Source organism: Lemur catta, chromosome 1 (genome assembly GCF_020740605.2).
Source record: "Lemur catta isolate mLemCat1 chromosome 1, mLemCat1.pri, whole genome shotgun sequence".
Classification (NCBI taxonomy): Eukaryota; Metazoa; Chordata; class Mammalia; order Primates; family Lemuridae; genus Lemur; species Lemur catta.
In genome coordinates this window covers 184,169,072-184,193,157 of record NC_059128.1, presented here as the reverse complement: position 1 = coordinate 184,193,157, position 24,086 = coordinate 184,169,072, and the positions used below count along the sequence as shown (strand labels likewise).

General features: G+C 33.7%; 1 protein-coding gene across 1 annotated transcript in view; it reads left to right on the top strand.

Annotated features, from left to right (window-relative positions):
- The window catches only part of DHX36 (DEAH-box helicase 36), a 51,048-nt gene that overhangs the window by 8,521 nt on the left and 18,441 nt on the right, over positions 1–24,086 (top strand). The window contains exons 4-14 of the mRNA XM_045539512.1: positions 6,974–7,012; positions 8,375–8,545; positions 10,936–11,015; positions 11,746–11,820; positions 11,955–12,121; positions 13,864–13,945; positions 17,936–18,076; positions 18,372–18,474; positions 18,845–18,932; positions 21,833–21,888; positions 23,372–23,436. Coding sequence (XP_045395468.1) covers positions 6,974–7,012; positions 8,375–8,545; positions 10,936–11,015; positions 11,746–11,820; positions 11,955–12,121; positions 13,864–13,945; positions 17,936–18,076; positions 18,372–18,474; positions 18,845–18,932; positions 21,833–21,888; positions 23,372–23,436 — 1,067 coding nt within the window. The remainder of the gene's footprint in view (positions 1–6,973; positions 7,013–8,374; positions 8,546–10,935; positions 11,016–11,745; positions 11,821–11,954; positions 12,122–13,863; positions 13,946–17,935; positions 18,077–18,371; positions 18,475–18,844; positions 18,933–21,832; positions 21,889–23,371; positions 23,437–24,086) is intronic.

Here is a 24,086-nt window from a genome sequence, read left to right as displayed (position 1 = left end):
TAAATTAGGGTCATTGGTATATCTGTCACCTCAGGCATTTATCATTTCTTTGTGTTAGGAACATTCCATTTCCACTCTTTCAGTTCTTTTAAAGTATACCCTAACTTGTTGATTATAGTCACTTTATTGTGCTATCAAATATTGTTCATTCTATCTAATTATATTTTTGTACTCATTAACCATCCCCACTTTATTCCCCTGTCACCACTACCCTTCCCAGCCTCTGGTACCCTGGTAACCATCATTCTATTTTCTATCTCCAGGAGATCAATTGTTTTTAATATTTAGGTCCCACATATGAGTGAGAACATGTGAGATTTATCTTTCTGTGCTTGGCTTATTTCACTTAACACAGTGTTCTCTAGTTCCATCCATGGTGTGGCAAATGGCAGGATTTCATTCTTTTTTTTTTTTTTTTTTTTTTGAGACAGAGTCTCACTCTTGCCCTGGCTAGAGTGCTGTGGTGTCAGCCTAGCTCACAGCAACCTCAAACTCCTGGGCTCAAGCAATCCTTCTGCCTCAGCCTCCTGAGTAGCTGGGACTACAAGCATGTGCCACCATGCCCGACTAATTTTTTTCTATATATTTTTAGTTGTCCAGCTAATTTCTTTCTATTTTTAGTAGAGAGAGTGTCTTGCTCTTGCTCAGTCTGGTGTGGAACTCCTGAGCTCAAAATGATCCTCCTGCCTCGGCCTCCCAGAGTGCTAGGATTCCAAGCATGAGCCACCACGCCCAACCCGATTTCATTCTTTTTTGTGGCTATATGATATTTAATTGTAAATATGTACCACAATTTCTTTATCCATTCATCATTGATGGACTTCTAGGTTGATTTGAAATCTTGGCTATTATGAATAGTCTTGCAGTAAATATGGGAATGCAGATATTTTTTCAATAGACCGAATTCCCATCCTTTGGATATATATGGAACACCTAGGATTGGGATTGCTGGGTCACATGGTAGTTCTGTTTTTAGTTTTTTGAGGAATCTCCATATTCTTCTCCATAGTGGTTGCACTAATTCACATACCCATCAACAGCGTATGAGGGTTTCCCTTTCTCCACATCCTCACCAGCATTTGTTATTGCCTGACATTTTGATAAAAGCCATTTTAACTAGGGTGAGATGATATCTCCTTGTAATTTTAATATACATTTCTCTGATGACTAATGATGTTGAGCATTTTTTCATACACCTGTTGGCCATTTGTATGGCTTTTTTTGAGAAATGTCTATTCAGACTCTTTGCCCATTTTTTAATGGGATTATTTGGTTTTTTTTCCCTATTGAGTAGTTGGAGCTTCGTGTATATTCTAGTTATTAATCACTTGTCAGATGGGTAGTCTGGACATATTTTCTCCCATTCTGTGGGTTGCCTCTTCACTTTGTGGGTTGTTTGCTTTGTAGAAGCTTTTTAGCTTGATGTGATCCCATTTGTCCAGTTTTGCTTTGGGGATATTACTCAAGAAGTTCTTGCCCAGACCAATGTCTTGAAGTATTTCCCCAATGTTTTCTTTTAGTAGTTTCATAGTTTCAGGTCTTAGATTTAAGTCTTTAATCCATTTTGTTGTGATTTTTTGCATATGATGAGAGATACAGGTCTAGTTTCTTTCTTCTGCATATATGGATATCCAGTTTTCCCAGTACTGTTTATTGAAGAAACTGTCTTTTTATGTTTTTGGCACCTTTATCAAAGATGAGCTCACGATAGATGTATTTCTTTATTTTGGGGTTCTCTATTCTGTTCCATTGGTCTGTGTCTGTTTTTATGCCAATACCATGCTATTTCAGTTACTATAGCTCTGTAGTGTAATTTGAAAAGTCAGGTAAAGTGATTCCTCTAGTTCTTTTTGCTCAGATAGTTTTGGCTATTCTGGGTCTTTAGTGGTTCTCTATAAATTTTAGGATTATTTTTTGTATTTCTATGACAAATGTCATTGGTATTTTGATGAGAATTCCATTGAATCTATAGATTGATTTGGGTAGTCTGAACATTTTAACAATATTGATTCTTCCAATCCATGAGCATGGAATATCTTTCCTTTTTTATATTGGCTTCAATTTTTTTCATTGATGTTTTATAGTTTTCATTACAGAGATCCTTTACTTTGGTTTAGTCCTAGATATTTTATTTGTAGCTATTATAAATGGGATACATTTCTTGGTTTCTTTTTCAGATTGTTTACTGTTGGCATATAAAAATGCTGCTGATTTTTGTATGTTGATTTTATATCCTGCAACTTTACTGAATTTGGTTTTTATCAGTTCTAATAGTTTTTTTTGTTGAGTCTTTAGGTTTCTCTAGATACAAGATCATATCAGCAAACGAGGATAATTTGACTTCTTCCTTTCCAGTTTGGATGCTCTTTATTTCTCTTTCTTTCTCTTGTCTGATTGTTCTAGCTAGAACTTCCAGTACTATGTTGGATAACAGTGGTGAAAGTGGACATCCTTGTCTTGTTCCTTAGAGGAAAGAGTTTCAGTTTTTCCCCATTCAGTGTACTGCTACTTGTTAGTTTGTCATAGATGGCTTTTATTGTATAATTCCCTTCTATACCCAGATTTTTAAGGGTTTTTTTTTTTTATCATGAAGGGATGTTGAATTTTATCAAATACTTTTTGAGCATCAGTTGAAATGATCATATGGTTTTTGTCCTTTGTTCTGTTGATATGATGTAGCACATTGATAGATTTGCATATGTTGAACCATCCTTGCATACCTGGAATGAATTCCACTTGATCGTGATAAATAATCCTTTTAATGCCTTGTTGAATTCATTTGCTCGCATTTTGTTGAGGATTTTTGCATCTGTGTTCAGCAGAGATATTGGCCTATAGTTTTCTTTTTTTGTGTCTTTGCCTGGTTTTGGTATCAGGGTGCTACAGGCTTCCTAAAATGAGTTTGGGAATATCCCCTCCTCAGTTTTTTGGAGTAGCATAAGTAGGATTGGTATTAGTTCTTTGAGTAGTTGGTAGTATTCAGCTTGAAGCTGTGGGGTCCTGGGCTTTTCTTTGATGGGAGAGTTTTTATTACTACTTCTGTCTTGTTACTTGTCATTGGTTTATTCAGGTTTTGGATTTTTTGGGCTTTTTCCTGATAGGTTGTGTGTGTCTAGGAATTTATCCATTTCTTTTAGGTTTTTTAATTTATTGGCATATAGTTGCTCATAGTAGTCTTCTAATGATCCTTAGAATTTCTCCATTATCAGTTGTAATGTCTCCTTTTTCATCTCCGATTTTATTTAAGTTTTCTCTTTTTTTCTTAGTTTGGCTAAAGGTGTGTCAATTTTATCTTTTTAAAAAATCACCTTTCCATTTCGTTGATCTTTGGCGTTTTTTGTTTTTTTAGTTTCATTTTTTTCTGCTCTGATCTTTATTCTGATTTTGGGTTTGGTTTGCACTTCTTTTTCTAATTCTTTGAGATGCATTGGTAGATTTATTTGAAGCTTTTCTACTTCTTTTGATGTAGATGCTTATTGCTATTAACTTTCCTTTTATTACTGTTTTGCTGTATCCCATAGATTTCTATATGTTATATTTTTATTTGTTTTGGGAAATTTTTTAATTTCCTTCTTAATCTCTTCATTGACCCACTGGTTATTTAGGAGATACTGTTTAATTTCCATGTGTTTGTATAGTTTCCAGTGTTCTTCTTGCTTTCTAGTTTTATTCGATTGTGGTCAGAGAAAATAAAATACTTGGTATCATTTCAGTTTTTTTAAATTTCTTTAGACTTTTTTTGTGGGTTAAAATATGGTCTATCCTTGAGAATGATCCATGAGCTAAGGGGAAAAACATGTATTCTATAGCTGTTGGATGAAACGTTCTGTAAATATCTGTTAGGTTCATTTGGTCCATATAGTCCAGATTAAGTCCAATGTTTCTTTGTTGACTTTGTGTCTGGATGATCTGCCCATTGCTGAAAATGGAACGTTGAGGTCTCCAACAATTATTATACTGGGGTCTGTCTCTGTTCAGCTCTGATAATATTTTCTTTATACATCTGGGTGCTCCAATGCTGGGTACATACATATTTAGAATTGTTATATCCTCTTGCTGAATTGACCCCTTTGTCATTATATAATGACCTTCTTTGTCTCTTTTTACAGTTTTTGTCTTGAAATCTATTTTATCTGATAGAAGGATAGCTATTCCTCTTTTTTGGCTTCCATTTGCATAGAATATCTTTTTCCATCCCTTTATTTTCAGTCCCTGTGTGTATTTGCAGGTGAAGTGTGTTTCTTGCAGACAACATATAGTTGGCTCTTATTTTCTTATCCATTCAGCCATTCTTTGTCTTTTGATTGGAGAGTTTAATCCATTCACATTCAGTGTTATTATTGATAGGTAAGGATTTACTACTGCCATATTGTTATTTGATTTCTGGTTGTTTTGTGGTCTTCTCTTTCTTATATCCTTCCTGTCTTTTCTTTGTTAAAAGGGATTTTCTCTGATAGTGTCTTTTAATTTCTTTTTATTTTTTGTGTGTCTGTAGTGGGTTTTTTGATTTGAGGCTTACAAAAAAACCACAAGGCTTACAAAAAAAGATTTTAAATATGTGAAAACTCTGCTTACAAACAAGCAAAGAGAAATATCACAAAAATTCTACCCTTTAACTCCATCCTTCCCCTGCTTTTTAACTTTCTGTTGTTTTCATTCATATCCTTGTATACTATCTCTCTCTCAAAAAATTGCTATCGTTATTTCTTGATAGGTTTGTCTTTTAGTCTTCCTACTCAAGCAATAGAGTATTCTGTATTTGTGTCCTTACTGCTACCTGTAGGTTTTATACCTTCATATGATTTCTTATTGTTTATTAATGTTCTTTTCTTTCATATTGAAGAGCTCTTGTTATCATTTCTTGTAGGACAGGTCTGGTGTCCCTCAGCTTTTATTTGTTTGGGAAAGTCTTTGTTTCTCCTTCACATTTGAAGGATATTTTTGCAGGATGTAATATTCTAGGCTTAAGATTTTTTACTTTAGCATTTTTCCACTCTCTCCTGGCATGTAAAGTTTCCACTGAGAGGTCTACTGCCAGACGTATTGGAGCTCCTTTATGTTATTGTTTTCTTTGTTATGATCGCTCACCTGATCTCTGGTTCTTCTGCAGGTGCTTGCTTGCATGGATAGTTGTTGAATTTGGTGTTCCTGCAGAAGGACAATTGCTGGAGGTTTCTGTTTGGCCATCTTGCTCCGCCCTGTCTCCTAAATTCTATTCTTGACCATCAATTTAAGAAATCAGTCAATCAGCCCATCAATCTTTTATCATTTGTTGAATGTCTATTATATGTAGCGATGCTGGCAATTTCTTCTTTAACCTAGAATTACTTTCCATTTCCTGTGACTTTGTGGCCTTTGCTGAAAACTCATTTTCTAATTTTATTTTTAAATTAAATATTTTCCCTTTCAATAAAGGAGGTTTATTAAAATTGGCTTTATTTTTATGCCATAGAATATTTTTTTCATGTTATATTATTTACCTAGTTGAATGTTAACCATAGTACCACTTCTTAGTATTTTAACATAGTATAGGTCCCATAAAAGTTTTCAAAATTAGAAAGTGTCACATAAAGAAATCTAGGAAAGAGTTAGTCACTCCTTTTTTAGTATTCCAGTCATAATTCAATAAATTTACAATTACAAGTAGCTTAAATGTGTCAGAAACTGATACTTTTTTTCCCCCAAATTATTTATTTATTTTTAAATTTCAGTTTATTATGGGGGTACAAATGTTTAGGTTACATATATTACCCTGGCCACCACTCCCCCCCCCCCCGCCCCTAGTCAGAGCTTCAACCGTGTCCATCCCCCAGATGGTGTGCATCGCATTCATTATGTATGTACATACCTATCCCTTCCTCCTCCCTCCCATCTGACCAACGCCCTATAAATGTTATTCCTTTATGTGCGCTTAGGTGTTGATCAGTGAAAACAATTTGATGGTGAGTCATGTGGTGCTTATTTTTCCATTCTTGAGATACTTCACTTAGTAGAATGGGTTCCAGCTTTGTCCAGGAAAATACAAGAGATGCTATATCACCGTTGTTTCTTATAGCTGAATAGTACTTTGTGGTATACATTTTATTAATCCACTCATGTATTAATGGGCACTTGGGTTGTTTCTACATCTTTGCAATTGTGAATTGTGCTGCTGTAAATATTCGAGTGCAGATGTCTTTTTTGTAGAATGTCTTTTGTTCTTTTGGGTAGATGCCCAGTAATGGGATTGCTGGATCAAATGGTAGATCTACTTGTATCTCTTTAAGGTATCTCCATATTGCTTTCCACAGAGGTTGCACTAGTTTGCAGTCCCACCAGCAGTGTATGAGTGTTCCTATCTCTTTGCATCCACACCAACATTTATTGAGAAACTGATACTTTTTATATAAAAATTTTTCATTCAGATCTACTGGCAACCATATGAGATAAACCTTTTGAGGCATTCATGCTCCAAGTTTGACTTAACTAAGATTGTAGTTATAAAATGGCAATACTAGATTTTTTGACTCCAGATATTACTTGTTTTAGGCTATCTCTTATACTCAAAGGCACATACCCTGAAATAATCTTTGAATCTGCTGCTGTGCCTGATGTATTAGTAAATGGTGCACTGATGGGTTGGAAAAAGAGTGTGGTATAGAAATCAAATCTAAGTTGAATATGTAAAACAGAAATATGTAGAAAAATGGTAAAAATAATTTAGGGATTGTTAGAGTGCTAGTAGATGATAGATCTGATTTTATTTACTGTTACAAACTTTAAAGAAGTGTCTTCATTCTGTTGAATGTGATAGAATTCTATTTTTGAGTGTTTCAAAATTAAAAAGGATTGGTAAATTCCTTAAGTGTTGAAACTTCACACAAGCCATAGTAAAAATACTTTTGGACGTATTTACCTATGTTTTATCCTGATCACCACGATTATATTTGATTACATTTCTCTTATGAAAATTTAAACTTTTGTTTAATTTCAGCATTTCAGAGAAAAGCTGCCTTCATATGGAATGCGAAAGGTAAAGTTTACTTTGATTTGCAAAGTAATTACACAATTTATAAAAGCTCTGTGTCAAGAAAAATATAAATTAATAAACCTTCTGCTATAGGGTATTTATTATTAGACCTTAATTTTGTTCTTTTGAATTGTTGGAAGGTCAAAAAGAAAAAAGGGTCATGAAAGAATTTTCCTGATGTTTTTTCATACTTTTGTACATAATTGAAATCTGTGGAGTTTAAAAAATAGAATTTTTTACTCTAGATAAATAATTTAATTCAGGACCAAACACTTCAATTAAAATTGAGGCACTACTAAAAATATAGTGCTTTAATTGATTACACATTATAACACAGTCACCCAACGTAGAATAGTATAGTCCCTCATCCTTTTCTGTTCTCCCAATCTTCTTTTATTTATTTATGTTTTTGCTCTTTATAGCATTTATTACCACCTGACATCTGTGTGTCTTCCCTTCCTAGGCCAATGTAAGTTGTTGAGGATAGAGTTTGTTTTGTTTACTCTGTATCTCTTGACTAAAAACAGTGCCTGTCATTTTATAGACATCTAGTAAATAATTATTAAGTGAATGAATCGTATTCCACTTCTCAGTGTTTACCAGCTATAATTTCAGTGTTTAAACTTAAAACTTCCTTTGATATATAAAGTGTGTTTAGAATAGATGAGGAATTTTTAAAAGGTAGGTTTTCACATTAAATTGTTTTGTAGATAAAAATAACCCTTAACACTTCTGAAATGATGGTTTTGTTTATACAGTGAACATTATTATTAAAAATATTAATATATGTCTAAAATTTTTAAGAAAGAAAATCTTCCCCAAATGTGAGGTTTTCTAGATACCTAGAGTTTACCCATTTGATTTAGATATTTAAAAACTTTATTTTAATTATTTGAAAGGAAATCTTAAAATATGTTATATTCTTCCTTATTACTAAAACAATGCATAAAACTTGTTCTGCAGACAAAGCCATATTTATGAATTATGATATAAGTTCCTGATATTCTCAGTAGTTGTTTAGGCCAGAGGTTTGGTTTGTAGTCTTTGTAGTCAGTAGCTCCATATATCAGTATTCCTTTAATTTAATGTAAATTCTTATGCATGGAACTTAGGAGCTCTCATTTTTGTCAGTATGTTTTCCTTTAATAGTGCCTTGGCTATATTCTTTATAATTTGATGCTACTTATCTCTTAAAAGTAGTAGATCCAGATATCTAAACTTGCCAGTATTGCATATGACAAAATTTAGAAAGCATTAAATTGTTTATTAAGAACAGTTACCTTCAGTTTGGTAGAATTTTGGTTAATATCCTTTCAGACTTGGTCAATGTATGATATTTTTCTCTTATTTTCCTTTTTGAAATAGGAATTGTTGAATTTAATTGATAACCATCAGGTAACTGTAATAAGTGGTGAAACCGGTTGTGGAAAAACCACTCAGGTCACTCAGTTCATTTTGGATAACTACATCGAAAGGGGAAAAGGATCTGCTTGCAGAATAGTTTGTACTCAGCCAAGAAGAATTAGTGCCATTTCGGTAAGTAATCTCTCAGTTTTGAAATTTTCCCCTTTTTTAAGTAATCTTGCTAGAATCTACTGATTTGGAAGGTTTAGGATGATTCTTAGTTAGACTTAGTATTTGTTGCTATGAAAGCAAATATTTGGTAGTAAAGGCAAAAAGATTGCGTGACCTCTGTCTTACAGATAATAGATACTTCTGAATTCAAGATAAATTGTAAATCCAGAAAAATTTCATTATAAACCCAAAAGAATGAAAAATTGATAAAATGTTTATAGAATTGATTTTAAGCTTCAGGTGATCTCCATCATTGGATGCTTTAAATTTTACTTTGTTTATTTAATATTGTTTTCAATTCCGATTATCTTTTTAGTGCACAAATACACTGAATGGTGGTCAAAGTGGGAAACCTTACCTTTTTTAAAGCTGCATTTCTATAGTCAGTGATTTTTGAATGCATCTACTCAATAAGAAGAAATTTATCATTGAGGAAAAATAAGGCTTATTTCAAGTTTATATTGTTAGCTTAAGTGATCTATCTTGGCTGTCTAATCTTGCTAAATCCAAAATTTTGAGAAGGCAAGCACAAATAATAGTTATAAGTACATGTTATTACAGGTTGAGCATCTGAAGTCTGAAATGCTCCAAAACCTGAAAACTTTTGGAGCAGTGCCAACAAATGCTCATTGGAGCATTTCAGATTTGGGATTTTCAGGTTTGGGATGCTTAACCAAAGGTAAGTATAATGCAAGTGTTCCAAAATCCAAAAAAATTAGAAATCCGAAACACTTCTGGTCACAAGCATTTCAGATGAGGGATAATGAACTTATACAAATAACATTGGGTTTTTTGTATTTTTTATTGTTGTTGTTTTTAGATAACGTAGTTAAGTATTTGAGTTATATATTCTTTTTTTTTTTTTTTTTTTTTTTGTTTTTTTGAGACAGAGTCTCAATTTGTTGCCCGGCTAGAGTGAGTCAGCCTAGCTCACAGCAACCTCAAACTCCTGGGCTTAAGCGATCCTACTGCCTCAGCCTCCCGAGTAGCTAGGACTACAGGCATGCGCCACCATGCCTGGCTAATTTTTTCTATATATATTTTTAGTTGTCCAGATAATTTTTTTTATTTCTATTTTTAGTAGAGACGGGGTCTCACTCAGGCTGGTCTCGAACTCCTGGCCTCGAGCGATCCACCCGCCTCTGTCTTCCAGAGGGCTAGGATTACAGGCGTGAGCCACTGCTCCCGGCCAGAGTTATATATTCTTTAAAGGTGTTTGAGGCTTCTTATATAACATTCAGTGTGTATAGTAAATTTATTTCTATGTTATGTATTGTAATTCTGTGTGTAAATTTAAATTATGGAGTTTTACAGTTGTCTTTGATTTTATGATAATTGTTTATCATATCTACAACATTTTAATATAGAATCTGTGGTTAGGAACTACATTACCAATTATGGCAATATTTGGCAATAAATATGGTATATATTTTTAGCTATAGTTTCTAAAAATACTGGAAAAAGAGCGACAGTCTTCACCCTTTTATGGGGGACCATATTCCTGGAAATTGTGTAAGATCACAGAATGTTTAAGAGTAAACCACTTCTGTCATAACAAAATTATGTAGTTAGACTTAAGTATCATTTTTCTCTAATACATGGTAGTTACCATAGACACTGACAGGAAAACATGCTAACTAGGTTTTTTTTTATTATTTGTTCCAGGATCTGTTGAAATGGGCAGGTTAATGTGGTCTAAGTCAGTGTATACTGGATATACTGATTGGAAAGTTTTACATCTTAAAAATTAACTATGTGATTTTCTATTTCTAACCTCATATTATCCCTGTTGTGTCACAAGATAACTGTTGGTCACTTTTAGTTATACAAATCAGTATTAGAATAAAACATTTCATCTCTCCAGGACTTATCTTTGACAGCCATAACTTTGAAAACACAACCAAGAACTAGAACTTCAGCAACACCAGTTTCTACCACAAACAAAAAAAGAAAAAAAGTATCAACATGTACTTACCTTCAAATTATACACAAGTCTTACAAGTTTAGACCATGGTTTCCAACTCTTTTAGAAAAGACAAAAAGAATGGCAGAAACTAATGAAAGGATGCTATAGAAAGGCACTTTGAAAATAGTGATGAGATAGAATTTGACTTTGAAGGACTTTATAAGAGGGAATGAAATGTAAACAAACATAAGCAAGTAGTCTACAGCTCTTAAGGGAGGCACACACAATTTTATATTCCTCAGATTTTAATAAATATCTTTACTTTTTTAATTCATCTAAAATCTGAAGAACAATTTTTCAGCAATCCCAGAATTTCATAGATGCTCAGGGTGTTTGTTCTAAAGGAAATTGTATTTTTTTTGTAACTATTTTATTTGAATTAAAGGTTGCAGAAAGAGTGGCTGCAGAAAGGGCAGAATCTTGTGGCAATGGTAATAGTACTGGATACCAAATTCGTCTCCAGAGGTAAGAAGTGTTCGTTTCTTGTATACCGGTTGATTGTGGTAAAACTTTAAAGCTGGAGATTGAAAAGCTGGGTTATTACTATTAGAAGTAACATTTAAAGCAATTACAGCATAGATGGCTTGCCACCACCAACTCATCTTTTAACCCCAAATCAGTTTTGGATTATCTGTTTTAATTGTGCTTTTACATTTCATAATGATTAGAAAAATAACTTTTCCTGGACATACATTAGTAGACCATCAGTCCCCCTGAAAAGATGTTGTCCTATCCCTTTTGGTGCTACCTACCCACCCCTGACTGACTTTATTTATTGATTTTGGTATCTTTAATCCCCTGTCCAACTCCACTATACAGTACTTCTTTAGTCCTTTTCTGGAGCTCAGAATTCCATTTACTGTTTTAAATGAGCAGACTTTCCGATCACTGAGCCAGAAATTTAGGCCTCATAAGTAATTCAGTCGTTCTCCAAATTTTAATAGTTATGCCTTTAGAAAGAAATCATTAACATCATATCATGACAACAAAGATAATGTATAGTTAACTTGAATATAGTATTTCTCATTTCTCTATTGTGGTGATTGTTCTTATAATTAAAAACTTAAGTGTGAAGATTTTCATTAAAACTGAAAGCACTGCTAAAATTGGAGATTTTTTTTGCAACTTTTGTGGTACTTAGTAAATTATTAGAAAAGAAAACCAATAATTATTAATTCCTATCTTTCACTGACAGTCGGTTGCCAAGGAAACAGGGTTCTATCTTATACTGTACAACAGGAATTATCCTTCAGTGGCTCCAGTCAGACCCGTGAGTATGTTGCAATTAAGGAAATAAATATTATCAAAACTTGTAATTATTAAATTGGTTTTAACTAGTTGTTGAAGAAAAACTATTGTTTCTAAATTTTGTACTGAATTACATACTTCACACTTCCGCTTTAGGTGTTTGTCCAGTGTGAGTCATATCGTGCTTGATGAAATTCATGAAAGAAATCTACAGTCAGATGTTTTAATGACTGTTATTAAAGATCTTCTCAACTTTCGTTCTAACCTGAAAGTAATATTGATGAGTGCAACATTGAATGCTGAGAAATTTTCAGAATATTTTGGTGAGTAAAATTTATGATTATTATATGAGTAAAGGTATCAGAAAACCACTAAATTTAATTTTTTAAAAAACTAATACAGGCCAGGCGTGGTGGCTCACACCTGTAATTCTAGCACTCTGGGAGGCCAAGGCAGGTGGATCGTTTGAGCTCAGGAATTTGAGACCAGCCTGAGCAAGAGCAAGACCCTGTCTCTACTAAAAATAGAAAGATATTATATGGACAACTAAAAATATATATAGAAAAAATTAGCTGGGCATGGTGGCACATGCCTGTAGTCCCAGCTACTTGGGAGGCTGAGGCAGAAGGATTGCTTGAGCCAGGAATTTGAGGTTGCTGTGAGCTAGGCTGACGCCATGGCACTCTAGCCCGGGCAACAGAGTGAGACTCTGTCTCGAAAAAAAAAAAATAATAATAATGCAGTACTAGGTACATAGTAGTCAAAATAGATGTTTAGCAATTCATTTTATTTTAATATTGTCTTACCCTCTGGTTTCATGGATTGGAGAACTGTGCCTCTTTTTAGCTCATAGTGATGACATGGAGATTCTTGGTGCTACAATTAAGATTATATCATTGAAGTTAAACCACAGATTCAAATAATTTTATAAACTTTTTTAGTGATTCTTCTGTAGCTTTTGTGTACTTTTTCAGGCTAAAGTGGCAGTTTGCTAATAATACTACTAGTAACCACTTATGGAAGATACCTTCCACATGCCACGTAGTGTATTTGGCACTTTTGTCTATTAATTCTCATAATAAGGATTGTGAGGTAAGGACTATTATTGTTCCCATTTGTACAGATGGGAAAGCAGCTTCAGAGCAGTTAAGTAGCTTTCCCAATGCTGTGTGATTAACAGAAGGATGAGAGGATCTAAACTAGATTTGACTAGCTACGAAGTTCAAAATTATGCCTCACTGCCTTTCATGCTTACAAGTATGTGGCGGGGGTGATACAGAGAGAATTGAAATGTAACGTAGCTATGTTTAATAAATGTTCTTGTTTTTGGCTTCTTAAAAGTTTTCAAAAATACATCCCAGTTAATTTTGAAAGCCTTGTAAGATTAGTTGGGGCAGATATTATTATTATTTTTTTATTTTTAAATGAGACACTCAGAACTAACATTGAACACCTTGCTCAAATTTATGCAAGTCAGAAGCAGAGCAGTGTTACTGGCTCAGATATTTTGGCCTCTGATGTGTGTGATGCTTGTTTTGTTTGTTATGAAAATATAAGTAGCATTTAAATAACAGTACTGACATAATTTTTTTTTAGTGATTCTGAAATGGTAAATAATGATTTAATATTGGTTAGGTCTTATTTTGACCACTTTTCTCCCCTAATTCTGGGTGCCACAGGAGTAGTGCTTCTTATCTAGATTTTAATAAAACTTGGATTCTGATGTGGCACCATCTTGGTTAATGATGAAAAGAAAATAGACTCCTAACTAACAGGTTTCAAGTGATTTCAACTTAAAATACTCTACTCTTTGATATTCTGTGTTATTTTGTAGAACTATAAGATGTCTGTACAGTTTAGTATCAATAAAATGGTATTGAGTGAAGACTAGACTGCTGCTTTTTTTAAACTAGATATGGAAAAATTAGGGTAGAACTGTAAAAACTACAGAACCATTTTCTGAAGATAAGAATAGTAACAGTGTACTGTCCTATTTACATCATATTGATTGTTTTTTTGAACATTGGAGTACAAATTTGTGTTTGTGTTTTGTCTTCCATAATAGGTAACTGTCCAATGATACACATACCTGGTTTTACTTTTCCGGTTGTAGAATATCTTTTGGAAGATATAATTGAAAAAATAAGGTAAGTAAACATTAGAAAACAAAAGAAATTAAAAAGTACTAATATGTCACCTTTCTTACTTCAAACTTTAGTCTCAGAACCTCACCATTGACTACTTCTTTCTAAAACATTTTTCTATGAATTGGGGATTCACAAACTTGGCTGCACATTAAAATCACCTGAACCTTTTTGAAATCCACTTGCTCGATTCTTTCCACCTTAATTACATTATAATGTCTGGGGTGGTAGCCAGGCATCAGTATTTTTTGAAGATCCTTGGCAGCAAAGTTAGGCAACCTCTGTCTTTAATATTTGAACGTCTTTTCTGGTTCTCCTACCTGTTTTCCATTCTCCTTTGCTGGCTTCCATTGCCCACCCTTTAAATATAATTTCACCCCAGGGTTCTCAGTCTTTTACGTTTTCACTGTGCCATCCTATCTATTTCCATGACCATAGTTCTTTGTTTTCACAGCTCTTAACATTATAGCTTCAGGACTAACGTTCTTCCTAAATTCTAAACTTGTTTTCTATTCAGCAGCATTCCAGTACCACAGAGCCCTTAAACCTACATTTTTGAAGCCAAAATCATTACCTTGCATTTGATCTCCACCATTCATTCTCCTACCAAAAAAACAAAACAACATGTCTTGCCCAGTACACCTTAGAATGGTTAATGATATTATTCTCTGCCCAGTTCTCTCAATTATAAATCAAAAGAGCTAATATTTCAAGCAGTTATGTACCAGGATATGCTAACTGCTTTACATGCTGAGTAACCAAGTTACTGTAAGTCATTTTGTACTTATCCCCCAACACACGCAACCTTTCTTCTTAAACATGCCTTCTCATTGTTATTTCTTTACTTAAGGTTCTTATTATTTTTCTTCCTCTAATAGGTTCTCTTTTGGTACTGTGGTATTCACTCTTGCAACTGCTACCATGTATTTTCCTAAAAACAAATCTAATCATGTGAGCTTTCTCCCCATGGTCAAGCCTCTTGCATATCTGATATCTCTTTAAAAAACCATTTAATAGTCTTTTTTGGTTGGCCATGGGCTATAGCAGAGTACTTCAGCTGGTATGCCCAAGTTATTGATCCCCTTAACACTCTGGCCACTGGTCTTTAACTGCTAGCAGCCTTCTCTAGGGGGCTATACAGAATTATATTTATATTGCTTGATGGGAACAGGTCTGGGAAAACACAGCCCCCCCGTAGGATCAGGTTCAGTTCCTTAGCTAATCATCCCAAGACCCTTTACAGTCTGGCCCCATGCTCTTTTTCTCATCCAAGTACTAACCACGTCCAAACCTATGTAGCTTCTGAGATCAGATGAGATCGGGTGTGTTCAGGGTGGTATGGCCATAGACCCCATTCTCTTTTTCTAGCCTCATTTCCCAATCATGTATTTCATGACTTGCCCATCCTAAATGTACTATTCTCTCATGTGCCAGGCATGAGTTTGTGCTGTTACATGTTGTCTCCTCTTTTTAGACTTATGTTTATTGTCTTCTTCGCCCTTTGATCTGTAAACTATTGGTTGTGTAAGAAAAGTCCTAGCCTGGTTGCCTGTTAAGCCTTCTCTGATACCTCTCACAGACTCAGTTGCTTTCTCATCTAGACTCCTGTAGTACTTTTATCTTATGTGTTATAACACTTACCTTATTTACCATGTGGTGTATCTCTTTATATGCTTTATGTTTGCCTCTTACATTAAATTTCAAACCTTTCAAGGTCCAGAATTTTGTCTTGTTCATAGCACAGTGCCTGACCTACAGTACACATCTGGGATAGTTGTAGAAACTGGGATAAAGGGATAGTTGTAGAAACACTTGTGATGAGATTTTTCGAGACTATGTAGCTCACTTGTTAAATAAGAAAACCAGGAAGTGAGAGTGGGAAGGTGAGAGCAAAGATCCTACAGCTTATTTTACATGGGAAAAAGTGTACTGAATTTTGAATGGACATTTGTTTAATAAGTATTTTTTTTTAATATTCTTTTCCTTTTTTCTTTTCCTCGTTTCCCTTAAAAAACCAAATGTGAACAAATAACAAGTACTTATTAAGCTTTGCTGTATGTCTTGTACTATAGTTAGGTCTGAGCATAAAGCAAGGAAAGACTTGGTATATGCCCTCAGTATTTATGTCTAGACAGGGAGACTTATAAGCTATTACATACATAGTCTGAGGGAAGTGAAGAGTGTATCGGAAATGAGATTATATATATCACCTATGGACTGGACAAGTCAGGAAAGCAGTGAAGATCAGTAGGAAGGGAAATTGTATGTCAGAAAGGGTAGAACTTACTAAAAGTGAGAGAGACAGCATGTGCTGGTTTTCCATGCCCTGGTTTTATCATCAGTGGCTGTAAATTTTCTACATACTCTCTTCTTAATTCTGTTTTCCCACTTCATATCATGGCACATTTAGCAATTGCTTTCTAAGAGAATAATAGGCAACAGCTTGACAATTAAAGAAAACAAAGTTTTAGGGATCAGTAAGCTAAAGTTACATGATGATAAATTGCTTGCTTAAGCTCCATAGAAGGCGTAGCTAAGGGGTCTATTGAAGCAAAAAGATGATGTCTGTGCATTTGCCATCCCCAAACCAGCTCTAAGAGGACAGTAGGAGGAGGGTGGTCATTGGTTAGAGATTTTCATCAGAAGCTCCCAGCTATCTGCTTCCCAGAAGAAGAGCTGCACAACAGGGAAGTAGGAAGGAGGAAACACGATTGTCAGACCAAGAGTAGGGCAAGATGGCATGGAAGGTTCTGATTCAGTACTGTGATTGGGGAGTTGAAGGTTATCTCTGTTTTTAGAATTTCTGGAAAGGGAACCAACTGTGGGTTCATACTGCTGACTAGGACCAGTCTCTGCCTCAGGTTGCCCTACTTCAAGTTGGTGCCTCTATATGTATTGAAGACTTAGGGGAATCCTGGGTCACAGGTACTGAATAGGGAAGGGGATTAACACTTTTTGGCTGTCTACTATATATCAGCATTATGCTTTACTTTATCACATTTTTTAAAAATTTTCACGCCAATACTGTTATAAGGATATTAATCTCTCAAGTAAGAAAACTAAAGGCCAGATAGTGGGATGGGGAACCTGTGGCCTTCTGGATCCTTAAGTGTGGCCTTTTGATTGAATCCAAATTTTACAGAATAAATCCTTTTAATAAAGGGCAATAATACATCTCTATGGTATCCTATAAGTGCACTCAGAGGCTTTGGGGTTAAAGGGTAGGTTCATTTTTCTTTGTCTTTTTCCACTCTTCCATGTCTCTCAGAACCCACAGTGGTAGGTAGAATTCTTGGACAGGTGTGGCCTCTGTTTTTAGCAATCACTGTGGAGTGGTGGAATCATAGTATAGCACTGGACTAACGCAAAGGACACTTGAATGCTGATTCCTGATCTGCCATTAGCTATAACTGTGTGACTGAGCAGAATTAAATAGTTCTCTAGCATGGGTCTGTAGGTCTGTGGATACACTGTTTGACTCTCCTGGGGGCACTAATTAAAATTCTTAGATTAGCACACCCCAGGCAGACCTACTGAATCTAAATCACAAGGGGTAGGATTTAGGAATCTGTTTTTCAAGCTCCGCAGGGGATTCTTTTATGCAGTCAGATTTGGAAAACTTTTTAAAACTCTGAGTCTTTCAACTAGGCAGTCATTAACTGTTACTTTGGACTTATGTTAATGTTAAGTTTTGTTTTAGAGCAAACTTAAAATTGAAGGTAAAAGTTACTCTAATATTTATTTTGACTACTAAATATGGTCTATGGGTTTATATACTTCAGTGGAGAAAAATGATTTTTATCTGAAATGTCAGGTTTTATGTATTATGAACATTTAGAAATAAACTGATATTTTAACTGGCATGCACTTGAAAGTATAGCGAAAATACTCTTGAAATCCTTTTGAACATCCTAAATGTAAAAAGTCCCAGATACTAGCTAAAATCAAAAAGTTTCTAAAAAATGAAGGTATTTAAGAACATTTTTATTTTAGATATGTTCCAGAGCAAAAAGAACAGAGATCCCAGTTTAAAAGGGGTTTCATGCAAGGACATGTAAATCGGCAAGAAAAAGAAGAAAAAGAAACAATCTATAAAGAACGCTGGCCAGATTACGTAAGGGAACTACGAAGGAAGTAAGTTTATTTTGTTGGAAGGTGAGAACACAGTAGGTAAATAAAACAAAAGGCAGTGGAGGGGGGAGGATTGTCTTCTGAATTTGTACACACTTAAAGTGATGTCTTGTGAATCTCATACTCCAGCTAAATACTGTGCTGATTTGACTTTTAAGCACTGTTATCCCAGTAATTCTCTCCTATCTGTAGATTATTTTCCTCCATTTGCAGATTGAGTTAATTTTAAGCTTTTATAACAAGTTAAGCCACAGGAAAGTTTATCAAGTATTTTATGACTTCTGTTTAACTTTGGTAGGTATTCTGCAAGTACTGTAGATGTTGTAGAAATGATGGATGATGATAAAGTTGATCTGAATTTGATTGCTGCTCTTATCCGATACATTGTTTTGGAAGAAGAGGTTAGTTTTATTTTTTTTTTTCTTCAAGTAACAATTTTAATTTTATTAATGTATCAAGGCCATGAATAAAATAATTTTCCTAAATGCTTTTAAAAATACACCATGGAAGAAATTGCTTGTGACACTAGAAATAAGAATCTCAAAATAGTAAAGTATTGAGGCATTTGACCTGTTTGAGGAAAAGACTAAACAAATGAATATATGATTATAAATCTTCTTTTTAGAAAGTAAGTTTGTGTTCTTTTAATTGTTAACTAAGATTATCCTGAGCTAGTATAATTTTAATGAACACTTAAGTATTTAAACAATTTTACTGTGACTGTGTTTTATTGATGTGATCCTTTGTAATGGTCGTTTCTTCTTCACATAGGATGGTGCAATACTGGTCTTTCTACCAGGCTGGGACAATATCAGCACTTTACATGATCTTTTGATGTCACAAGTGATGTTTAAATCAGGTATTATATAAATGTATTGCAATTCCACAAGTGCTATTTGCATCATTGTATGGCACATTTTTTTTCCCTGTTTCATTGAAAAAGTCTTGCTGCTGGGGCTACCTCAGTGATAAGAATTTGGTGATCTAAGCCAAGGTTGGGTTTTTTTTTTTAAAGTCTGATCTTATCTAAAGTTCTGGGTCACAGACAAAGGTGGTGGGTTTATAGTGAAGTTATTTATTTATTTAGTATTATGAAGAAAACATTTTACCTCTTTCACTTAATCTGCTTAATAAAATTGGGCCTTAAAATAAAAATGTTGACATTTGGGGTTTTTTTTTCACTCACTGCTGCTGAAAAGAATGAATTTATCCCTTAGCCCAGTGTTTCTGAGCTCTGACTATGCAGTAGCGTCACCCACAGAGCTTTTTTAAAATTCAGATACCTACACTCCATCCTCACTCCAAACCTAAGAATGTGACCCAGACATCTGAAGTTTTTATAAATCTTTGGGTGATTTTGATTCAACAGGATGTTTTGAAAGACATAAACTCTTCATGTCTTAGAGAAATGCATGAGGACATTTTTCTCCTATAAAATTTAGTCAAAGCATTTTCAGGAATCATTATTAACTTCAAATAGATAAAATACAAAGCAAATTCTATTTAGTATTTTATAGTTCTGAAAATAGTTTCTAACCTCACTCTTTGAAATGCTTTTGACTTATCTAATCTTTACTAGGCACTAGAAAATATTTTGATTTAATTGTATTGGCTAAAATAGTAAAGGTGTATTTTTATTTTGTTAAACCCTATTGTAATGCCCTTAAGGCATTCTCTATAATTAAAATTATTTCCTATTTAGCTGCTAAAATATTTCGATCTAATTAACATGACTTCTTTATAAAGAAATGCTACTTTCTCTTTTCCTTGTTTTCGATAACTTTATAGAAAAAATACAGTGATGATTATACAGCTGAATTTTTTTAGACAACTAGAGTTTTTTTTAGCTGAATCTTCTAACTTTGACCTCTCTTCTCCTATCATACCATTACTGTATGATGTACTTACAGTTTAAAAAAGTAAGAGTGTGTAATGACTAATATTAAATTAAGATATATGCCAAAGTGTAACATTATCATTATATTTAATGTATGGGATGGGCAGTGGGAAAAGGGTGGGGTATTATGGAGTGTTATAATTGACTTCATAACTCTAATTTGAATTAATTATTCCAGGGAAAGAGGTATCATTTTATACATTTACCATCAGCTCAATTCCTTTTGAAGGAAATTTTTCCAAAACTTAACAGGAATTTTTTTTCTCTAGTAAATTATATTGAAAAACATTTAGCCTTAATAATCAGTTATGTACCTAGCTACTGTAGCAGGGGAGAAAATTGGCCTAACTCCATGCTGATGAGAAGTAAACCTTGAAACTTAGTTTACTGAATGCTTATCACCTTATTTATTTCTTCTCATAAGAGTGTAGACTTTGTTCCTATGAACTCCATTAGTTATGCAGTATCAGCAATATAGATTATTTTTTTCCAAATTATATTCTCGTCAACAGAATTGTTTTTACTTTCATTATCCCTGGCGGCTTAACTTTATAAACTTTTTGTAAACAAACATTTTAAACATATAGAAAACTAGAGAATCATAATGAATACCATATATCCATGACTTCAGGGAAAGAGTTATTTTTTCAGTCTAGATATTTCCTTTTTAAAGTAAATTGTAGCTGTCACATTTTATCTACATATATAAGCATGCATCTCTAAAAATAAAGACAGTTTTCTATGTGACCATAATTCCATTGTCATACCTAATTCTTAATATCATTTAATAATCCAGACTATAAATAGCTTTTCTGATTTTTTTTTCCAAAAGTGTCTTTTATAGCTAGCTTGTTCAAACTACAGAAAATGTAAGCCAGATAAATCTTTTAATCTAGCTTTAGGTAATAAATCCAGTTTCTGGATTTGTCTGTCTCTGTGATGTCTTTTCATTTAATTCTCTTTTACCTGTATTTCCTGTAACCTGGAAGTTATGTCTATATGCTTGATTCAATTCAAGTTAAGTATTTAAAATTCATAAAATCTTTTCAGAGTCATAAAGAGTCTATGGCGAGCCTCATATCTCCTTTGGATAATAGTTCTTTTCTGGGGAAAGATAATTGTCTTGAACCATTTGGACACTGTTATTAGAGATTTAAGTCAAGTTGCATTTTTGTTAACCATAGTTAAACATGAAATTAGCCCTTGATTTCTTAACATCCTCTCTCTTTCCCATCTCTATTACACCAAACTTTCTCTGTTGACTAATAATCATGAATGGGTGAGTTATTTCATTTTGAAACTTAAAAAGTAGGAATATAATTTCCTACATTTTTAACAAAATTGTGTTTTAAAATGTGGGTCACTTTAGAATGTGTTGTTAAATATTTTTAACCCAGACTTCTATTATTTTCTAAGTAGGATGTGGATATTTAATAAGTAATTTGCTCTAAAAATTCAGATATTACTAGTCTCTGTATGATTGAAATAGTGAGGATCACCCAACATCTACAGACGTACACTCATATTAAGCAAAATTTTTGGCTCTTCAGTTTAGCAATGGGAATAGAGTTAAGGATCTTTTACTGGTATAATTTGAAAAGATTACTGCCAACTTTTGAACATTATTAAGAATTTGGGTAAAATACTTGTGAATATGAAATAAATTAACAGAATAAAATATCAGTTTGAACTTGTTGGAGCACTCAGAAAACAAGAATATAAAAAATGTTGGTCTGATTATATTTAGAAATATAAATTTAAAATTATGTCGCTTAGTATTTGAATTCATTGTCCCATATATGTTTGATGAAGTTTTTCAGCAACTCTTTATCTTAAAGTTTAATTTTCTTTTTACTTTTCAGATAAGTTTCTAATTATACCTTTACATTCTCTGATGCCTACAGTTAATCAGACACAGGTATGTTGTTAAATGTATCCTTTTCTCTCTTTCAAACAGAGCCAAGCTTTAAGGAGTGCTTATTGTTTACTTTCTTTTATTTTTTTTAAAGAGCATTTTCAAATAGTAATCCATATAAAAAAAATACTTCCTTGAGAACCTTTGCAAATGAGTCTTCAGGGGATGATTGCACAAAAACTTGAATAACAGATGGTAATCCACAAATCAAATTAGTTGTGTCAACATTAGGGAAAAGTTTAAAAATTGGTTTCACCAATAACTTGCTTTGGTTTCCTGAATAAAAGATAAAGGTATGTGAGTACCACTAAAAATAACTCAACCGAGAAATTAATTACCTGTAACATACTACAGCTTGATGTTTGAGATTTTAATTTAACAAAATTAGTATTTTTGCTGGTATGAGATTTCCTTTTTAATTAATAATGCATTATATGAATGTTTTGGTTCTGTCAGAAACAGGGACTTCCCTAATTAGAACGAACACTGCATTCTCAGAGGCAAGATAATTTTCTAAACCACAGTGTTTGCAGGCCCTAGAGAATGAAATTGGTGAGAAAATCTGCCTCTCTTCCTTTCTAGTTTCTCTACTCTTCTTTTTTTAAGAAAATAACAAGATATTTTGTATTGGGATCCTTTCAATATCCTTTTTGCTGGCACCTGAGTAAGACTTAGCCAGCTGAATTAGATAGAGAGAGTAGATACCTGGGAGAAGAAAGAAACTCTTAATTCCAGAGAGTATCCAATGTAGAGATACTTCCACCTTTGACACCATAACCTAGTAAATTATGTATTCCTCTGCTAAAGAATATGTGACTAGTGTGGGACACATTTTCTCTGTTGATTACCATTTTTATAAATGAAGAGATAAGTTGATGCATTATTTTTTGCATTTTAGCCAGTAGTACTTGACTGCCTGTCTTCCTTCTACTTCAGTGGCATTGTTGGGGTGGGGCTATGGGGCAGTATTGTTGGTAGGATTCAGATTTTGAAGATGTTTTTTTTTTCTTTTCTTTTTCTTTTTCTTTTTTTTTTTTTTTTTTTTAGTACTCTGATCTCAATCTAGTATATAGAGGTATAGTCAGCTGGCATCCATTCTGTTGGCCTGGGCAACTGCCTTATTGACCAGTGTCCTTACTCATGTAGTTTTGGCCTGATTCTTATCCTTAAAGTAACCTTCTTTCCCTCCACCTTATACCCTCCAGCTTTTATTAAAGGACATGCTATAAATTTAAATAATCATATTTCATTTGAAATTTTGTTTATGATAAGATAGTGACATCTGTAGGAGATCTAGTTTGGTTTACCAAGAGAGAATTTTGTAGTATTGAAAATGATGTATACTATAAATATATCTATAAATATGTCAGTGAATTAACACAGAATGCTAAAAATGAACAATATATGAAGTAAATGCCTCTAATTGCAAAAATAACGTATCAGAGATTTGTGTACTTTCGGGATTTTGATGTATTTATTCTTACAGGTATTTAAAAAAACCCCTCCTGGCGTTCGGAAAATAGTAATTGCTACCAACATTGCTGAAACTAGGTAAAAATAATTTTAAGGATCAATTACTGATGACTGCATAAGTTTTGAGCACCACAAAATATTAATGTACTATCATCTTTTTTCCCCTACAAGATTCCTTGTCATTTCTTAAAAATAAAGCTTTTTTTAAAACTAGTCATAGCGGTAAGCATGGTTTTGTGGGTTTTGTTTTTAAACCTAAGCACTGTTTTAGCCTTCTTCAGAAGTAGCCTTTTGGGTGGATTTTTTTCAAGGCTTTCCTGAAGAATCATGGGAGCTGAGGTCCGTTTTTCCCTCTTTCTGGTTAGGGGTGGTATTAATTTGGTAATTAGTTGTATCCAGCCTTTAAAATTTCTTGTATTTCCTTGGAGGTACTAATATACAGTTCAGTCACTGAAACAGATTGTTTTATGGAAGGTGATATTAAACCATGACACTGGGGGACTGACAGAGCTAGGCATTAGGCAAACTGTGAAATTTGGTTGTGTGGGCAAGTAAGAATTTAGCACGTGACCCACATAATTGGCACTGTGCTGTCACTATAGCTACTGATGGTGCCTACTATTAGGCTTGATTCCTCTAATGTTGGTAAATGTGGGAAGAGTAGTGAAAATCCTGAATGGCTAAAATCAATTTGATTTGAGAAAAAATGCTGTGAAAATCCCTATTTG